The 20,937-nt window shown below is 35.5% G+C and overlaps 2 protein-coding genes across 2 annotated transcripts; one reads left to right on the top strand and one right to left on the bottom strand.

Annotated features, from left to right (window-relative positions):
* The first annotated feature begins 559 nt into the window (after positions 1 to 559).
* LOC149151248 (expansin-B16-like) lies at positions 560 to 1,269 on the top strand. The gene is made up of 3 exons (XM_089440570.1): positions 560 to 752; positions 838 to 967; positions 1,072 to 1,269. The coding sequence occupies exons 1-3, from the start codon at positions 583 to 585 to the stop codon at positions 1,267 to 1,269; spliced, it is 498 nt and encodes a 165-aa protein (XP_089296696.1). The 5' UTR covers positions 560 to 582.
* A 15,716-nt stretch (positions 1,270 to 16,985) lies between these two features.
* LOC149151247 (uncharacterized) lies at positions 16,986 to 19,622 on the bottom strand. The gene is made up of 2 exons (XM_089443102.1): positions 18,094 to 19,622; positions 16,986 to 17,922 (listed from the first exon to the last, which is right to left on the bottom strand). The coding sequence occupies exons 1-2, from the start codon at positions 19,620 to 19,622 to the stop codon at positions 16,986 to 16,988; spliced, it is 2,466 nt and encodes an 821-aa protein (XP_089299228.1).
* Positions 19,623 to 20,937: the final 1,315 nt, after the last annotated feature.

Genomic DNA, 20,937 nt, shown 5'->3' with positions numbered 1-20,937 from the left:
TCGACAAAGGTTAAGGTCTTTAAGGTCGATTCTGTTTGTTTGTTTAGTTCAGGTGATTGATAGGCTTTTGACATAGTAACTTTAATGTTGAATGAACATTCTACAATATGCACAGTTTTTGCCAGGGTGACTCTGTAACGGTTCTAACACAAACAGCTGTTACTGTTCCAACAGCCCTGTTAGAATGTAATTTAACTGCAAGTCTATCCGGAAACGGCCAGAAGAAACTGCAAGTCTATCTGGAAACGGCCAGAAGAAACTGTTTCGTTTCGCCAGAAACCGTTTCTTGCCAATGAAAACGAAAACGGCCGTTGCAGACGGCGTTTCTAGTATGGTCGCGGTTTCTGTGAAGGTTTCTGCCAGAAACGGGGGACATCGTCCCGTTTCTGGTAACTAGGAGCCAGAGTGGGCGCTGTAAGCCCCGTTTTATTCAAGGGCGGTGAAGGCTGTGGGGCGTGCTACAAGGTAAAAAATGATTGCAAAGACTCAGATCAGTACATTGCATTTGGTCGTTGCAGTTATTAATGACCAAATTATGGTGCATTTTTGGAAACTTCAGGTTAAGTGCAGGGAGAAGGGCTTATGCTCTCGGAAACCGTAACTATCGTGGTAATTGATGAATGCCCAGGAGGATACTGTGCGTTCGGTAAAACGCATTTTGATCTGAGCGGAGCTGCGTTTGGTCGTATGGCCACCCATGGCAAAAACTCAGCGCTGCTCAACACTGGGGAGCTCTCAGTTCTTTACAGAAAGTATAAAACACATAAGAGAGAGCTATCGGTTTTATTTGTGATATTGAAGAGTTGATGTGTAATATTGTGATGGTATTTATTACAGGACATTGTGTCGATACCCAGGGAAGACCATAACTTTCCATGTGAACCAAGGCTCGACGGTCTACTGGTTCTCCGTACTCATCGAATACGAAGCCGGATATGGCGATGTGGGAGCTGTGCAACTAAAACAAGTGTGTGCAGGACCATGGTGATTCCAACTTTAAACTTTTATCATTCTGCGCTTCATTTCGTAACTTGAATTCACTTCGATCAATTGTGTGGATGAATGATACAGGCGGACTCTGGTGCGTGGATGGAAATGAAGCATACTTGGGGCGCCAACTGGTCTCTGTTGGGAGGTCCATTGAAAGCGCCATTTTCTCTGCGAATCACAACGTTGACGTGGACACAAACGTTGTCCGCGATAAACGTGATTCCCAAGAAGTGGTATCCGAACGCAAGTTACAGATCACGCCTCAATTTCGACAATTAGCTCCATTAATCAGTAGCGTATTTAAAAAAACAAAAACTGCGTGGAGACTGTTTGATTGAATTCTAGGTTTGACAGAATCAATGGCCAAGAGCGTCCACATCTCTGGAACGTGGAGATGTCGGGTTGGAATTTGCGGGAATGTAAACGTTGTTTTGAAGTTTTTGTGGCTATATATTTTTTTGGGTAAGTTTTGTTTTGAAATTGGGATTTTTTTTTGTCCATATGTTTTCTTACTAATTGTGTTACCACTACTAAATTGGAGAGGGGTTTATTTTGAAATTGGCTGGGGCCTTATTAAAATAATTCAAGTGAACTAAAGATTTTTCAGTAAAAACAATCTATATAGTTAAATAATTATAATTATAATTATAGTTATATTAATAAATAAATGATATTTTAATTTTATTAGATTAAAAATAGTTTATAGTATTATTAGTTCTTTTGGTTTTGTAATTCAATTTTTTTTCTTATTCAAATTAATTATAAAGTGATCTAATTTTTAAAAATTGATTAAAAACAATGCCAAAAAATTAATACTAATATATTACCATAATTATTCTTTTCCACAATCCTTCCAAATAATTACATTATTTTAAAAAATAAACATAAAATAATTAAAAAACATTTCTGAATAATTAATAATTATACAACATTCATTTATGTAAACCTTATTCAAACTTAAACCTTTTCATGGTTGCACCTAATTTTATAATTAGAATGTAATCGTTAAAAATATGCATGGTGAATAATTGTAAGTTGCACCCAATTCAGAATTTACACCCAAATCGGAATTTACGGCAAAAACAATTAATGAAGAATCTAATGATTGTCTTCCTAAAGTTGTGAAGTCTGCCCTGTGTCGAGAGAAATATAGACTAATTTTGTTTTGAATAGAAAATATATCGGCAATTTGTAAAATATATTTTATAAAATAAAAATAATTTATTTTTAATTTTATTTATTCAAATTTTGCTGAATTTTTATTATGAAATCATAATTCAAGTATAATTGTATTTAATTCATTCCGCTTCTAGCATTCATTGCTCAGTACAATGTTTTACTACACTGATTTCATCAAGGATTTGACTCATTCCACATGGCGCCTCACATTCATCCAACGCTCTTGTACACTCTCCCCTCAACCTGTACGTCGAATTTTGGCTGGAACATATGTGGAGCAGAGCTACGGGAAACTCTCCAAGACGGTTCCAGTCCCAATCAATCCATGTGCCAAAGCAGCGATTGAAAAGCAGAGCCTGTATTTTAATGGTAAAAATAAAATCACCCACCAACACCATTAAAGAAAATGTGACCCTAACAAGATTATGGATATCGTGCATGATGTAACGGCACATACTATATGGATCCAGTTCAGTGTCGCATATATATGATGAACTTTGTACCCATATCTAAATTATCTCACTCCCTAAACTTTGCGCAAACCTTTCAAGTATTTTTTTGGGTTATAATTATAACTTGAGTATTTTACATGCAGTGTCACAAGTATTTGCTGTTGATGGAGATATGATACCTGATCAAGTGAATTTTTTTAATGAGAATATATGCTTTTGAAAAATGTAATCATAATAAGGCCATGTATATATATACTAACTTTAATGTGCTATATTATTATTGTTTTAATAATGATAATGAGTATATAATTACAGAAAGAAATTAAGTAAAAATAAGATAAAAAGTAATAACTTTAGGTGTAAATCAAAAATAAATTATTTGAAATAATATATATATTTTTTATTATGAATAATGATAATAAATTTAAATTTATTTATTATTGTTTATTTTATTATTAATTAACCATTTCATTGTAACACATTTTATTATTTAAAAAAAATATAATATATTAATTTATATCTATTTCATTAATTTTAATTATAACATATTTCAACTAAATATATATTTGAGGAAAAAATAATAATTTGAAACCTAAAAGTAAAACCAATTCACTTCCATATATATATAAAAGAATCTGTAGCAATTTGAATTTTTTTTATTATTTCTTTGGAAGTGAATGAACTATAATGGTTGTTGAATAGTTGTCTGTCTATTCATCTAAGAGACTACCATAAACATTATACATTCACATCTATCTAAACAAATCAAAGCATAAACAAATGAAATTAAAAAAGAATTGAAGTATTTTTGTTTCTAATATCAACCTTAATTTTTGGTAAAAAATGTAACGATACACAGTGAGTGCTTAACCATGGTTCAAACCCTTAGATTAATAAATTCATGATATTGATTTTATAAACCCAAAGAAACAAATACCCATAAGATAAATACTAAACCCCAAGAAATTATGAAACTTAGGCAATAACATTGTTATAATTAATATAATATTATTAATAAAATAAAATATTAATAAAACATTATTATAATTATTAATAATAATATTATTATTTTTTTAATATTAGTATTCTCAATATATCTATAAGAAAAATATTAGTAATAATTAAAATTAATGTTATACAATCATTATTAATATCATATAAATGTTAATATTAATGTCATTATAAGCTTAATAATTTTGATATTATTTATATTATTATAAACATATTATTATCAATATTATTAAAATGCTGATAATATTAGTATTATTACAAACATAATAAAATTTTATAAATTTGTTAATAATATTATGATAAACTTAAAATCTAATATGATTATTAACCTAAACTAATAAAACCTATAATATTAAATAATAAACCTATAACCTAAAATAATACTACTTCCATAAAACCTAAAACATAAGCAAATTCAACCTAAATTCATTCATATTCAACCCTACTTTAACCATAACAACTCATAATATATTGTTAAAAACGCAACCAATGATCACATTTTTGTAACATTCATTTACGTATCATTCCAACGTGGCATCTAACATGTAAGTTTATTACATTTATGTAACATGTGTAACACTCATCATATTTGTGCAACTTTAATTATATATGATAATGATAATAATAAAATTACATTTATTTCTTTTAAAAAATGATTAATTATATATACAATAATTATAATAAAATTTAAATATATAATATTGATGAATGCTGAATAAAGAATGGTTTCTTGTTGATATGTTAATTCTGTCTTATAATTGTCGCGATAAAAATGAGAGTTATGTTGGTTAGATTTGGTTGGATCCTCACGCTCAAACCTTAAACATTGACACATTTCTGATGAGTACCTATTGAAATCCTCGAACGCTCATAAACGTCGACACATTTTTAATGAGTATTTATTGAAATCTTTGAACACTAAAGAGAATTTATTAATGTTCAATCAACCTTTGTGACAAATATGGGTAGTGATTGAGGTTTGTCATGTTGAAACAGATTATAATAAGTTATTATTTTTTTTTCATAAAACACAATATTTTGAACAATATAAATTTTGAAATGAGAACTATAAATTCAAAACAGAAATTCTAGTAAAAAATATGAAAAATAGTGTTAAAAACGAAAAGTGTGTATATTGAGAGTTTTCTTTTTAGGGTCAATTTTCAATATTTTTAAAAAATGACAGTAAAACCGATTTTTTGTATGCAAAAACCAATTCTTTAAAAAAAACACACACACTAATGTTTTTTGTAAAATAACATTTTTCTTTCCTAAAAATAATTTCAACATTTTTAGTAATGATGATAAAGATAAAATAATGGAATCTAAACACATTAAAATTCTATAAGTTTTCATCCATGTTGTTAAACATAAAATAACATGACATTAAAGATCGCTAAAATTCTAATTGTTTTCAACCATCACATTAAAGATACAAAAAAATTGGAAAATTTTCAACCATAAAATTAAAAAAACTTACATTATGAACAAATTACATGACTAAATTAATCAAAATGTCATTACATGTAAATTAAATGAAACATACATTATATCTCTAACTTATTGTTGCATTGTAGATATTCTAAACAATAAAAATCATCATAATTAAAACATATAATCTAACAAACATAAAAATGACTCATAACTTCATTTAACACAATATGGAAATCAAATTTTTTATTTCAAGATACGACACAAACATCAGTTATATAAATTATCTTAAACAATTATGCAAAATCACTCATATTTTCTTGCATACTATCAGATGTCACATCTTAAGATGAATAACTGGATGCAAATGAAAATGTTCCATATTCTTCTTTTTCATCAACTAGTGCCCCATCTGAGTCCACATGCATGCCCACCATTTCAGGTTTCAAAATTCTTCTAGATCTATCACTGGTTTCAACAGACTTCCATCTCAACATTGTTCCTTCTGGTAACAACCTCTTCAGAATCTCTATCGTCTTGAAGCAAAGAGTTCATCTCTTTGTTAAATTGAAGTCATAAACAAGCATGTCAACATCCTCCAATTTTAAGAGATCTATACGGTGACGATTTATATTTGTACACTTTTTTTTCTCTTTCAACTACTATCTTTGACTTATACACACCACTGAATGGGTGTTTATTTTTGGCATACCAATGTACTTCAACACCTGCAACATCTTCATTTTCTGTAATGACCTTTATAACCTTAGCAACCCATATTGTATAGCCATTGGGATCTCTATTTGCTAGCACTGCGATCATGCAACCCTCCTTCATATCATGTACTGAACCCCTGTAAAGGTCTTCCATGGCTTCATGTTGTGCATGAGATCTTCCAGAACCAATATACATTTTTCTTTCCTCTACTTGTGAAGAATTAATAATACCTTGAGATTGTTGTTGTTCAACAATGTTTCTTTTCTCATGTTCATTTGACACATTTTGTGACCAAATAAATGGATTTTTCAAAGGTATATCTTCATTTGTTGTTCTTGAAATGATATCACTTTGATTATTGAAAAAATACTCCCACCAAACCAAATCAACTATATCAAAGTACTCATATGTATATCTAATACATTTTTTAATTTCTTCTAGGCAATCAGAATAATTTATATCACTATTATGTCTGCATGCATTATGAACTTCAGCAACTGATTGTAATAACAATATATTTGATGCAAATATTGGATGATCTGGAATGAAATTCAGAAATGCCAAACCTGATGACAGTGCCCATTCTGTAGTAGTTAAATACTTCTTGCCCCATATTAGTGTTTTCCCATCAATTTTTTTGATACGAAATTGATGTTGGAAGCTAATGTCATTAAGTTGTTCAAACAATTTCTCCTCATCATGCGATCCCAGAATAAACCTTCGCACATCAACAATTTCTTCCAACACATCAAAAGTAGGCTCTGACATGTATAATTTATTAATACATTCAATTAATGATGGAAATCTCCCAACTTTGTGACTGAAAAATGACTGAACATCTCATCAATATGGTCATGAGTGTGTCCAACGAGAAGGAAACCAACCTTTACCTTCTGAAAAAATCTCAATTCAACAAACTTGTTTAGATATCCAAAAACAATCTTATTTTTGTTTTCACGACAAATGTTGTCCAATTGTAGATACAAAACTTCAGGAAGATTACCAGACCAATGAGAAAGCACATCATGAATTATAGTTATTGTGATATTTGCATCATTATGAATATTTGGAGCTGTGAAATATACCCTTGGCAACATTTTCCTATTGAAGACCATACAATCGACCAAGTGATACTGAATAAAATTTTCCTCCTATAGTTTTTTGGGTGTGCAAACAAAATGTGGTAGAAGTGTTTTCTTCTGGTCCATACCATCAATTATCAAACCCAAATATTTATTTGGATTATCATAACACTTCTTTCAATGCTTGTACAACTTTTTCCTTTCACGTGTTTGTTGTTCGCAATGCTCTTGAAGTGCTTTGACAATGAAATCTACACAACATAAAATAAAGTTTTTAAGAAATATGTTTTCATAGTTGATGGCTATACATTTTTAAAAGTTAAAGTTATAAATGCTTACCTCTTTATGAGTCTTCACATTTATCCTTTTTTATTTAAGAGAAGCACATGTACTGCAAATCCCCATCCTTGTCTTCTTATGAATACAGACATTGTTGAATTATTTCTTCCATATCTTCACAAAATATTGGTATGTAATAAATCGACCATGTCCCTCAGCACCTTCTGCATATTCTTTGTATAAGTTGTAGATTTCTCGTCTTGAGAAATTATCTGGAATATGTATTGTCTCTCTATTTGGCATACACTCTCGATGATTTGAAAAGAAATCTTTCATCCATGACGTTGCAGTATTTGATAATGGCCCAAACTGTCGTTTATGGCGTACTTCTGAATAAAATGTGGGATCATTTTCCAAATTTTCTTGGATTCTTAACAGACAAAAAATACCTATTGAATGAAACATTTTGAAAGCCTTTCTACAAATAAATAAAGACCCAATATGATAATCATAACCTGATAATGTAAATTGCATGCACCCCACTAAATATGAATTTTGCATGATTTTATTCATTGACAAATATCTCTTCCTTTTCTCTAATTCAAACTTGAAATCCATATGTTTCAAGAAATCTTTTTCACAACATTCACTTGAAATGAGAGAACTGATAGAACTAATTCTCGTCAGATATTCTTCTCTACCCCTTGTATAACTAGAACATATTGGATTGATACGAAAAGGTTTGCTCCTACTCCTCGATATAATATTTCCTGGCAACATCTCCATCATTGGATCATCATTTGTATAAGAATTTTCATCATCATTATGAGGAATGTTATCCTCACTACGATCATCTGTGCTTTTGAAATACTGACTTGGAGGATATTCTTCATCTTTTCCTTCTTTGGTGTTACCCTCACAGTTCTTAGAATTAGGACTAAATGGAAAATTTGACTTGATGTTTATTGGAATTCTTCATCATGTGCATTGTGAGTGCTGCTCTCACAGTCCATAGGATTAGGACTACGACGAAAATGTGACTCTTTACTCACTAAAAATTATTCATCCTGCCCTTTGTCACTTCTTCTCTCATAGTCCTTAGGATTAAGACTAATTTCTTCATCCTGTCCTTCATCACTACTTCTCTCATAGTCCTTAGGATTAGGACAAGGTGGAAAATGTGACTATCAATTTATTGGAAATTCTTCATCCTAGCCTTCATCACTGCTTCTCTAATAGTCCATGGGATTAGGACTAAGTGGAGACCGTGACTCTTTATCTATTTGAAAAAATTCATCATGCTCTTCATCATTGTTGCTTTCATAATCCATAAAATTAGGATTAAGTGGACATTGTGACACTATATTCATTTGAAATGATTCATTATGTTCTTCATCACTACTGTTCTCATAGTCCATAGGATTAGGACTAAGTGGAAACCATGACACTATTCATTTGAAATTCTTCATCATATTTTTCATCACTGCCGCTCTTATAGTCCATAGGATTAGGGCTAAGTGGACACTATGACACTATTCATTTGAAATTCTTCATCATGCTCTTCATCATTGTTGCTCTCATAGTCCATAGGATTAGGACTAAGTGGACAGCGTGACACTCTATTCATTTGAAATTCTTCATCATGATCTTCATCACTGCTGCTCTCATAGTCCACAGTATTAGGACTAAGTGGAAACTGTAATTATTTATTTATTTGAAAATCTTCATCGTGCTCTTCATCACTGCTGCTCTCATAGTCCATAGGATCAAGACTAAGTGGAAACTGTGACTCTTTATTTATTTGAAATTCTTCATCCTGTATTTCAGCAGTGTTGCTCTCATAGTCCTTAGGATTAGGACTAAGTGGAAGATTTGACTCTCTATTCATAGTGGAAGATATTTTGTTATATTCATCAATATGAATAAAGTTGTTACACGACAAAGATGTTAATGCTTCACAAAGCGAAACTTCACTATCAGAAGAATCCATGCCTTTCAAACAAAAGAGACTGAATGATACAAATGCACACTCTCTTAATAATAATATATAGCGTAAAGAATGAAAAAAATCCCTCCAAAAAATTTCGCCGAAATTTTTCCCTCCAAAAATTATGTTTCATGCATTTTCCTCCATAATTTTCTTCGACAATTTATTGAAAAAATTTAGCTAAAATTTTCTTATGAAATTAATCTTTTAAACTAAATATTTAAATTAAAATTGTAAACTAAATCTTTTACCTAAATTAAATTTTTATAAAATATATATATATATTAATTTTATTTATTCCAGTCTTGATAGACTAAGAAGGTATTCAAATCATTTTTTACTAGTATTCATTGTTCAGTACAATGTTTTAGGCAATTCCTATTTCCACCTCTATCAGTCCATAAATGGGCGGCTACATAGGCCCTCGATAGCCCCATATAACACACCGTTATTTTTTTTTTTATCTAATCATTACCGTACGCGTGTTATCTAGTCATTACCACACGCATGTTATATCGGGTTATCGAGAAGGCATGTAGCCACGCATTTATGGACTGATAGAGATCGAAATAGGGATTTCCAATGTTTTACTACACTAATCTCATCAGTGACCTGCAAAGGATTTGACTAATTCCACATGGCGCCTCATAGTCATTTAACGCTCTTGTACACCCTCCCCTGAACCTATAAGTCGACTGGAACATGTGCAGCAAAGCTGCGACGCGAAACTCTCCAAGTGTACTGGAACACATGTGCCGCAGAGCTGCCCAGCAAAACCCTCCAACCTGCAACGATTGCTCCAGTCCCAATCAATTCATGTGCCAAAGCAGCCATTGAAAAGCAAAACCTGTATTTTAATGGTAAAAATAAAATCACTAACCAACACCATTAAAGATGATGTGACCATAACAAGACTGATGGATCTTATGCATGATGTGACCACACATACTATATGGATCCAGTTCCTAAACTTTCCCTAAATCTTTCATGTATTTGGCTCTATTTATTTAAAAGTAATGCTTGGCGAAATATTTTTCTGGGTTGGATTTATTCCTATTTATAACTTGAGTATTTTACATGCAGTGTCACAAGTATTTGTGGTTGATGGAGTTATGATAAATGATCAAGTGAATTTTTTTAAGGCGAATATATGCTTTTGAAAATTGTAACCATAATAAGGTCATGCACATATATGATAATTGTAATATGCTATTATTATTATTGTTTTAATAATGATAATGAGTATGTATTATGGAAAGAAATCAGGTAAAAAAAGTAAAAAGTTGTTACTTTTGGGTGTAAATAAAAAATAAATTATTTGAAATAATGTAATTCTTTGATGAATAATGATAATAAATTTAAATTTATTTATTCATTATATTTTATAATAATTGTTTAATTTATTATTATTTAACCATTTAAGTGTAAAAAGTTTTATTATTTAAAAAAAATATATTAATATGTTAATTTATATCAATTTAATTAATTTTAATTATAACATATTTCAACATATATATATTTGAAAAAAAATAATAATTTGAAACTCAAAAATAAAAACTAATACACACTCAATTATGGATGTGTAACTATGTTAAAGGGCTTATTTGATATGGATTCACTTCCTTTGTGCAACTATGTTAAATGGCTTATTTGATATGGATTCACTTCCCTATATATATATATATATATATATATAAGAATGTGCAGCGATTTCAAAATTCTTTATTACTTCTTTGGAAGTGAAAGTGATTGTTGTTGAATAGTTGAGTGTCTATTATCTAAACATCATACATTCGCATCTCTCTAAACAAATCAAAGCATGAATAAATGGAATTAAAAAAGAATTTTATATCCACCTTATTTTCTGGTAAAATATGTAACAATCCAAAGGTCAATTTGTTTATTCTTTAGATTGTGATAACTCATTTCCCCGCACAAATGATATATAGTTATAGTTGAATTATTTCTAATTTGTCATAGATATAGCTATAATTGTATTATTTATAAAATTGTGTTATTTCTAGTTTGTCATAGATATGGCTATAATTGTATTATTTATAAAGTTGTGTTATTTCTAGTTTGTCATTGTTAGTCATTGATATATTATAATAAAACTGTGTTTTAGTTAACTAAAATCAATTTACAAAGATGAATGATTTTTCCAAGAGTTTAAAGGAATAGATTATGTCACATTAATTTATCCAAAAAGAATTTAGAAATCATCACAAATAAAAGAGATATTAATTTTTATATAAATAATTTCTTCACTTTTCAAAGATTAAAAGGTTCAACTATAACTTCTAAGAATATAAACCCAAATCATTCTTAATATTTTTCAAAAATATTGAAAATTTTCACAAAATTTTGAAAATTTTCACAAAATTGAAGGATGCTCAACCATTAGTCATGACACGTAATTCATATTTTTCAAAATTCAATAATTAAACTAAATGGCAAAGAACACTAGCTATGCCGTGTTGTTACTATATTACATTTAATCATAGTTACTCATTAAAATTTTACTACTAATTAAATTTAATATAGGAAAATTTGAAAAATATATATTTTACAAATTTTTATAAATAAATTATATTATTTTATGTCATACTTTTATATAAATTGCATATTTATTATAATTAGTGGAGAATTTCTTATTTGAACTAGGTGGATAAGAATTTATTAACTTTTTAAAATTAAATTATTTCTCAGAAAATATTTATTATAATTAGTGGATACGTGTACGCACTATCTATCATCAATTTTCTTGATGTCTAGGCCATGGGTGTTCGTTCAACATAGTTGTGCAAACGTATGAGGAGCATGAAACGTGGCGGGTAGTTCTGAACTATGAGCCATCGTTCACTTTTCGTCGTATGGTAGCGAGGAGGTCTTGATGGAAGGAGAGGCCTTGTGGGTGAAGGTGAATGAGTTATGGTGTCGAGCGAAAACCGTATCGATTGTGGAGTTTCGAGGGGTGGCGGATGGAACCACTCTAGATACCGATGCTTTTCTGAGTGGATTCTCGGAAAAAGGAGGCAGCCAGCTTTACGTTCCACCAGGCAGATGGTTAACTAGAAGCTTCAATAACAAATAACACTTCACTCTTTATCTCCATAAAGAAGTTGTCATTCTGGGCTCTCATATATAGTTGAGATATATGAAATTTAAGAAAACCTAAGAATTGAGCGGACAAACATTTTTTTTTTCTCGGTAAAGCTATCTATTCTATTATATTATGTACAGGAAAACATTACATTCAAAAAGACAGGTTGCCCAGGGCCGACCGTGGCACTTTGGGTGGCTTTTCTCGACTCAGAATTCGCCCTCGCAGGGGCAGCGCTACCAACATGACATAACACAGAATTGTTTTCAGACCATACCAAAATATCCCGCGCAAGGGCTTCAGAACCAAATTTCTCCCTCGCGGGGAGATCAAAAGACTTGTAACAGTATCCTTGCAAGGCCTGCTACCCAGACCATTGTAAACATGGACATAAACAAGGACTAGAGAGACACAAACATAGATATATAACGTAATCCAGACCCCAACAGAGACCAAGGACCTATACCCGACCTGAATGAGAGAAATGGTTGACAGAGTGTGCCGCTGGAAGCTATTCCTCTGGCTTTTCCTCAATAATTCTGCACCACCCGCGACCTTCTAGGTAGCCCTCCCACATTGCCATGGGGTTCTGCATGGATGTCGACGCCTTCTGCTCTTGAGGTCGAATAGGGGTCTGCTCAGGTTCCTTCGCTGGCGCTTCCTCTGCAATTTCCATTTGCACAACTGGGTGTTTCTCCCCACTGCCCTCTGGGTGTTCCTCTGCAATTCCCGGTTGCGCTCCTTCGTCATCTTCCGGAGGAGCCTTAGTGAAAAGAACCGATATGTGCGCGTTAATGCCAGAATTGTCCCTCGAGCTGCCAAGGGTGAATATGGCCGAGCCAAACGCTGGGAGAAGGTGCGATCCAGCATTGGAACTGCCAGCCTCCATGAATTGACTGGCCTGTATAGGAGTGGCCCCTGCCCTTCTATAGCAATAACAACAGCAACAGTGATGGTGGGCATCCGCAGCCGGGTGACGTGAAGAACCACCTCGCCCCGAACCTCTTCTACTTGGCATCCTCTCCCTGGGTCGTGCCATGGTTGCAGGGACGCCAACGATTTGTAACCGGGCAACGCTTGAGGGCTTGTCTGGTTTGAGTCGCCCGCCAACTGAATTTCGTCCCCCAACTGTTCCGTGACAGAGCTCAGCCGCATAAAAGCAGCAATCCCCCAAATAAACATGCAAGAAGTTTTCTTTGGCAATTTGAATGCCGTCACTACCAGCAAGAACAGAATCCTTAAAGAGACACTTACCCTCAGAGATCTGAACTGCGTGTTTTGCACTCTGAGTCTGAAACCGCAACATTCCTTCATACTTAAAACTACAGACATTCCCTCGATTCTTGCCCGCTTTAATTGCTCTCTGCAGACTCGCCATAGTACCTTGCTTCCTCATTAAGAGCTCTGCTCTGCGCCTCCCGTCTTAACTCCTCAGCGGCGAGGGGCATTAAACTCCCATTGCGTTCACGAGGTGGCACATGTTTGGAATGTGGCTCCTCACTGCCTGGCATGTTGACACCCACATCCGGGGAGGCAGCATCTCCTTGGATCAAGCTTTCACATTCCTGGAACTGGTGCATGTTAGGAATGATGTTTGTGTTTCCGAATAGGATGATGTGTTCAGTCTCTACCCCAATGTTGGCCAGGAGGTCAGCTATCTTGTTGCCCTCTCTTCTAGTGTGATTGAAGGAGATGGCTCTATTATTGCGCAACTTTTGTTCAATGTCATTTAGCCTCGCTTCTAGCCTCCAACTGGGTGCTACTTTCCTAGCTTGTGAGCCGTTCTGTATGCGAGTGGCCATGTTAATAAGAATCTGAGAGTCGCCTTCTACAATCAAGGGTTGAAGATTGAGATTCCAGGCTTGCAGGAGACCTTGCCAAAGCCCTTCTAGCTCTGCTGAGTTGTTGGTATCCCACCCCATGTTTCCAAAGTATATCTGCAGAGGAGTGCCTTCATGGTTCCTCAATATGCCACCGAAACCAGCTGCTCCAGGATTACCTTTGGAAGCCCCATCAAAATTAAGTTTGTATGAGTTTTTAGGAGGGGCTTTCCAATGGCAGTTGTCCTTGTAGTTGCTATTAGATGGGCTATTCTTGAGCGATTCTTGAGGTAGATGCAGATGCCAGTTGTCCAGTATGCTTTTTTCATTATCTGTGGATGGGAGATCTTCCTTTGTCCACGGTTGAAGCGACATCGTTTCTTGGAGATTCCTATGTATCCTGTTCCAGGTTTCTTCAATAGAGGAGCGTTTGTTTTTAAATATACGTTTGTTTCTTTCCTTCCAAACGTTCCATAAGACGATCCCCGGGATGATGCTCCATATATGGTTGAGGATCTCGCTTTTGTATGGATGCTTTGGCCATTGTCTTATGGAGTTGATGATGTCGTTTTCCCCTTTGCATCTTTTTTGGCATCTGAAGCCTACCTTTTCCCATAGTTGATTGGCAAGAGGACAAGTATCCAGGAGGTGTTGAAGAGTTTCTTCACTTTGAAAACAGTTGTAGCAAACAGAGGGACCATGAAAGTTTCGTTTTCTAAGTTTATCCCATGTGAGAATTTTTTTATGTCCTACTAGCCAGAGAAAGAAGGATATTTTGGGCCATGATCCGAGCCCCCATATTTTGCTCCATAACAGGTCTAGAGGAGTGGGGGAGTTGCATATCACCTTGTAGGCTTCTGAGGTAGTGTAGGTCCCTTTGGGTTGGTATCCCCATCTGAGGATATCCCCACCGTCATCCTGCCTTATGCTTCTTTTCCTTAACTCCGTCCCCAGCTCTTCTACCTTCCGTGCATCTGTATTGTTGAGAATTTGGTTACTCTGTTTCCATTTTCTAAATCCATGCTCCATCTCCTGCGTCCAAAATTGTTGTACTTTTTCCTGCTGCTGCTCCTGCCTGTCTGGTATCAGAGAAGGGTGAAGAACATTTGTGAGCTTGGGCATTTGGTTCCAGGCATCTGTGCAGAATCTTGTCGTGCGTCCATTCCTTATTTCCCAGAAGTTGTGCTGTTGAATTAGCTGATAGTGCTGTTTGGCCGCATTCCAGATTGGCGACCCCTTTTCGATAGGAATGAATCTGATGAGTTCTTCTTGTGGTATGTTACCAGCATATTTGGCTGTCCAGATTTTAACCCAGGGCTTATCTGGGTTAGTGATCCATTGCCACCAGATCTTGGCATTCATAATGGAGTTGCTATACTCTGGGTCCCTCAGCCCAATGCCTCCCTTGTCTTTGGGCATGCAAACCGTGGTCCATTTAACCAAAGCCCATTTGCGATTAGTAGCCGAGCTGCCCCGTAGAAAATTACGCTGAAGGTTCCTAATTCTTTTTAGAACCCACTTTGGCATAGCAAGGATAGAGAAAAGGTACAGAGGCATTGCCTGAAGGACAGACTTGATGAGAACCACACGACTGGCTAAGTTTAGAGATCTATAAGTCCAGAGGTTGAGGCGGGAATCAAGTTTCTCAAGGAAGAAGCGCCACGCTGGCTGCTTTATGGCTGATGTAGTGAGGGGAGCGCCAAGGTATTTGGAGGGGAGGGTTGCAGAGGGGAAGCCCAAAATGCGAGTAACCGCAATTTTGACCGAAGGAGGAGTGTGAAAGAAGAAAACCTGCGATTTAGAGCAATTGACATGGGTGCCAGAGGCTTCAGAGAAATCATGGAGGAGGGATTTTAGTCGGGAGGCTTCTTGTACAGAGGGATATCCAAATAGCATGGTGTCATCAACAAACTGCTGATGAGAGGTGGCAGAAGTGTTGTGAACCGAGATGCCTTTGAGCTGATGAGAATGGAGGGCTTGTTTAATGTGTTGACCAATTCCTTCAGCCATGAGAACAAAGAGAAAGGGGGATAAGGGGTCCCCTTGCCTGATACCCCTAGAGGGTTTGAAGGGGCGGGAGGGAATGCCATTCACAAGGATGGAAAAGTGAGTAGATGTGATTAGGCTCATAATCCATCGAACCCAAATGGAGCAAAAACCAAAAGCTTTTAACATATGAGATATGTAATTCCAGATAAGTTTATCAAATGCTTTGGAGAGATCCAATTTGAGAAGCATACCTGCTTGCTTTGAGTGCTTGAGGGAATGAATGATTTCGTGTGTGAGTAGAATACCATCCATTATTTGTCGACCTTCCACGTACCCTGACTGTTCCGGAGAGATGAGCAGAGGTAGGAGGGGTTTAAGCCGATTTGCAATAACTTTCGATATAACTTTGTAAATGACGTTGCATAAGGCAATTGGCCTGAATTTATCAGGGGTGATGGACTCCTCCTCTTTGGGGATGAGAGTGATGAAAGTGGAGTTGAGGGAGGGAAGAAGCCAGCGCAGGGCCCTGGATTCTTCAACTATCTGCCAGACTTCCAGCTTTATCATATCCCAAAAAGTATGAAAGAATGTGGTGGTGAATCCATCTGGGCCAGGGGCCTTACCTTCTTTAAGCTGAGACATAGCCTCATCCACTTCCTGGGGGAGAATAGGGCGCATGAGAAGCTCATTGTGTTCCTCTGTGATGAGCTTTGGCACATTGCTGATTATTTTGCCTATAGCATGTTGCCGATCTTCTATTTGCTCTTGATGGACATGTTGGAAGTGATTGAGGAGTACCTCTTCGATTTCCTCATGTTTCTCTACTTTTGCCCCTTCTTGATTTTGGATGAAGGGTATGTTGTTGTGCATCCTTCTTTGCACTGTGGTTCTGTGGAAGAATTTGGTGTTGCGCTCCCCCTCCTTCAGCCATCTGACTCTTGACTTTTACCTCCAGTAGATTTCTTCCTGCTTTCTCCTATCCTCAAGCTGGCTATGGATGAGTCGTTCCTGTTCCAGGGTTGTTTCCGTATGCCCTTCCGTGATAATCTTTTGATGGAGATCCACCAGATCCTGATTTAACTCTTCCTGCGCCTTGAAGATATTTCCAAAGGTTTCCTTATTCCATATTTTTAGGTGATTTTTGAGAAATCTTAACTTCTGCTGGAACTGAAACATTTTTGCTCCTTCTGGAGGGACGAAAGATGCCCAGGTGGTCTTGACAAAATCCGTGAATGTGGGGTGCGTAAGCCAGAATCCTTCAAAGCGGAAGGGTCTTTTTGTTAGGTCACCTGGTCTTTGCCATTGAAGAGCGATCGACCAGTGATCCGACCCTGTATGAGCAAGAATAGCCGCTGAGATATCTCCTCCTAAATGGACCGCATTGTCTGAGATGAGGAAGCGATCCAATTTGGAGGCGATTTGATGTTTGCCAGCCCTTCGGTTACTCCAAGTGAAGGTACCGTTGCAGAACGACATATCTATGAGAGACGCCGATTGGATAAATTCCTTGAAGCGATTGGCTTCTGGCTCCATTCTGATTCTCCCTCCTATCTTCTCCTCGGTTTTAGTGATCATGTTGAAGTCACCTGCAACAATCCAGAGTGGGTGCCTTCTATTATTGCTCAGAGCTTCTATCGTGTCAAGGAGCGCTACTTTACTTCCTGTGTCTTGTGGGAAATATACATTTGATAAGTTGCCATGAATGTTGGTACCCAGAATGTGAAAGGTCGCCTGTATGAGATGATGAGAGGCGTGAAAATCTGTGAGGGTTACCGCTTGGGTATTCCATGCTATAGCAAGCCCTCCTGAAGCTCCGGAGGCATCTACTGCAACCGAATGACAGCCTGGCCAGGCTTTTGAGAGAATGCTGCCTAGCGTAGAGCTATTACACTTAGTTTCCTAGAGGAAGCACATTTGCGACTTTTCCATTCTAATCATGTTTTTTAACATCCTGAGCTTTCCGGGGCTGTTTAGCCCTCTTAAATTCCATGATACTAGCTTCATTATTCAACCATTGACAGAGGGCTTGTAGTACTTCGTCAACTTTGCATACCTGCCTGAATCTACCAGGATTTTCCCGATCTCAATCGTTCTTTGGAGGTCTGTTTTTCTTCCTCTCTTTTTTGTATCCTTTGGGCGTAGATTACCATCCCATTGGCTTCCTGGTTGTATCCCTAGTTGGTGTTGATGATAGGCTCGCGAGATAATCACTTCGAGCTTATTAAGTTGATGTTCTGGAATTGTATCGTATGCTTTCTTTTTGCAGGCTAGTTCTAATTCCAGAATATCTAGGCCATTCAAATCGATGCTTTCTGGCTCTTCTTCCATTTGTTGCACTTGATTGTTGTCTTCAGTGTTGATCTCTGGATTCTGGGAGAGGTCTGCTTTTCCGTCTACTTCCATTTCCTTGTGTATCTCTGCTATTTCTTTCTGACCTCGACTGAGGATAGAAGGGATGATGATGGGGGGTGGAGATTTGGGAGGGGATTTTGATGGTGGGGGATGGGATGAGGAAGATGGGTGAGCAGTGTTGGCCTCAACGTTAGTAGGATGCTCTTCAGAGGTTTGTCCAAGAATATCAAAGTTGTTCTTAGTTACTGGGCCATGGGATTTGTTGGGCTGGGGTTTGTACCCATTTTGGGGCTTTTTGTGAGAGCGCTTCCGGCTTTGGACCTTAGTGAAGCCTTCCTGGGTTAGGGTCTCAGAAGGGTCAGGGGTATTGATTTTGGCATTTTGAGGGCAGTCCCTGAAGGGATGTCCCAGAACATGACATTTTCTGCATCGAAAGGGTACATGTTCATAGTCGAGAGGCTGGATCCATTCTTCATCTCGGTGGGCAAGAGTTACCGACTCTGGTAGAGCTTCATTCAGGCGTATGAAAACACATATTCGAGCGTAGGAGATGTACTTACGCGATTTCGTTTCTTCTGCCGCTCTGATGTATTCTCCTACCCCATTTCCGATCCTTTTGAGGAGGTCCTCATCCCAATATTCATCTGGGAGAGAGTATAGTCTGATCCAGACTGGCGCCCAGGTGAGATCTTCCTTGTCTGGATTGAATCTGGGAATCCATTCCCTCAGATATAATCCTGCAGAGTTAAAAAAGTAGGGCCCTTCTACTAGTATTCTGTATTTGTCCTCTAGACAGTAAAAGATTGCAGTGAAGAAGCCTTTCGGCCCTAGTTGAAGTGTGACATCTCCTTTGGGTTTCCATTTCGCCGCGATCCAACCATATAGGGCTTTCTCAGTCGGCCAGAACCCTATGAACTTCCCTATGAGGGCATGATCTCGCATGTACTCTATTCGTCTGTCAATCTTGTCTCCCGGTAGCTCTATTCGTGGCCGTTCCTTGGCCACTGGTCGACATGTTGTTGAGGATATTTTCGGGCCTTCTTCTGGAGTTTCTTTTCCTTCTTGTGTATCGCTGCCTTCGTCCTTCCGCTTTCCAGCTTCCCTGTTGTCATCTTGGTGTTTTTTCCCTTTGCGCAAGATTTCCTTGTCAACATAACCAAAAATAACTGTTTGCTCCGGTTCGTGCTGCGACGGGGAGGGCTCTGACGCCCCCCCCTGAGGTTGTACCATTGCATTGTGCTAATGCCCTGCAGCTCTGTTACGCTGCAGAGGTCTTCTCACCGCCCGTGAGTTTCTTCTCTGCTGCGCAGTCGGCGCCGTGGGTAGATCGTTCAGAACCCTAGCTCAGAGCCTCCGTTCCGTCTTCTCGGGTGGAATTGAGCGCACAAACATTGAGATTGCTGATTTATTCTTTTTGGCACGACACATATAAATGATAAACATGAATCTAAGAGTGTTAGACACCAAATCTTCATATCTTTGAGTGTGAAGATCATTTCTATTTTCTTTTATGGAAGGAAAAACACGTTATTTATTTTTAATTTACTAATATTTTATTTTTTACCTTTCTAAATTAATAATTAATCAATAATTTTTTATTGCTAATTTTTTATTAATTTCATTTTTTTGAAATTTAATTTATTTTTTTTTACCTTTCGAAATTAATCATTAATTATTTATTGTTAATTTTTTTATTAATTTCATTTTTTGAAATTTAATTTACTAATAGTAATATCTTTTACCTTTCTAAATTAATCAAAAAATTGAAATAAGGCTAGAGATAAAGAATACAATGAATATTAATTGGAAAAAGAAATTAGTTGTTATCTTTTTTTTATTATTATAATTATGAATAAGTTTTATTAAAATCGAATTATGTTTTTTTTTTAAATTTCAATAAATATTTTATCTTATTTTTCATAAATTATTATTATTATATGTAATTTAATAAAATATTTTATATATAAATGTGATTTTTTATTTTAATATTAAAATTTTTAAATTTAAACTTAATTATCAATTAAGTTAATAATAATAATAATAATTCCTTAATTTAAATTATAAATTAATAAATATTATTAAACAATAACATTATTTAATACTAATAACAATAATATTATTAAAAATATTTTATTAATAATTTTAAATAACATTAATAACAATAAAATTTTTTATGATTCAATTATAAATAATTTATAATTGGTATTGAACATTAATTTAAGCTTAGATTAATTTACTAATATTAATTAGTATAAATAAATGAACTTAAATTAATTATTAATTAATTAATACTACTTAATAAATTAATAAAATTGAATTTGGTCAACTATGATTGAATGCAGCCAAACATGCTTAATCATGTTTAACCATGGTCAATAAATGTTAATCATCGTCTACCATGATCAACGATGTTTAACGATGATCTTCCATGGTCAAGCTTGCTCCACCATCACCAACCATGGTCGATGATGGTCAACCATGATTAACCATGTTTGAATTTCATCGACCATGATCAACCTTGATTAAAGTCTCTTTGATCATGATC

The sequence above is a fragment of the Pinus tabuliformis genome, chromosome 9, assembly GCF_031772625.1.
Source record: "Pinus tabuliformis cultivar Carrire ecotype Pingquan chromosome 9, CPIR1, whole genome shotgun sequence".
Taxonomy (NCBI): domain Eukaryota; kingdom Viridiplantae; phylum Streptophyta; class Pinopsida; order Pinales; family Pinaceae; genus Pinus; species Pinus tabuliformis.
The sequence above is the reverse complement of the archived record's forward strand: the minus strand, read 5'-3'. Positions and strand labels throughout refer to the sequence as shown.

What these genes read in the sequence shown, in the direction of transcription:
- LOC149151248 (XM_089440570.1), top strand. Translation starts at nt 583, where the DNA reads ATGCTCTCGGAAACCGTAACTATCGTGGTAATTGATGAATGCCCAGGA. An exon ending in CTCTCAGTTCTTTACAGAAA is followed by an intron (nt 753 to 837) that starts GTATAAAACACA and finishes TATTTATTACAG; the next exon opens with GACATTGTGTCGATACCCAG. An exon ending in GAGCTGTGCAACTAAAACAA is followed by an intron (nt 968 to 1,071) that starts GTGTGTGCAGGA and finishes TGAATGATACAG; the next exon opens with GCGGACTCTGGTGCGTGGAT.
- LOC149151247 (XM_089443102.1), bottom strand. Translation starts at nt 19,622, where the DNA reads ATGGTACAACCTCAGGGGGGGGCGTCAGAGCCCTCCCCGTCGCAGCAC. An exon ending in ATCCTGGTAGATTCAGGCAG is followed by an intron (nt 17,923 to 18,093) that starts GTATGCAAAGTT and finishes TAAGTGTAATAG; the next exon opens with CTCTACGCTAGGCAGCATTC.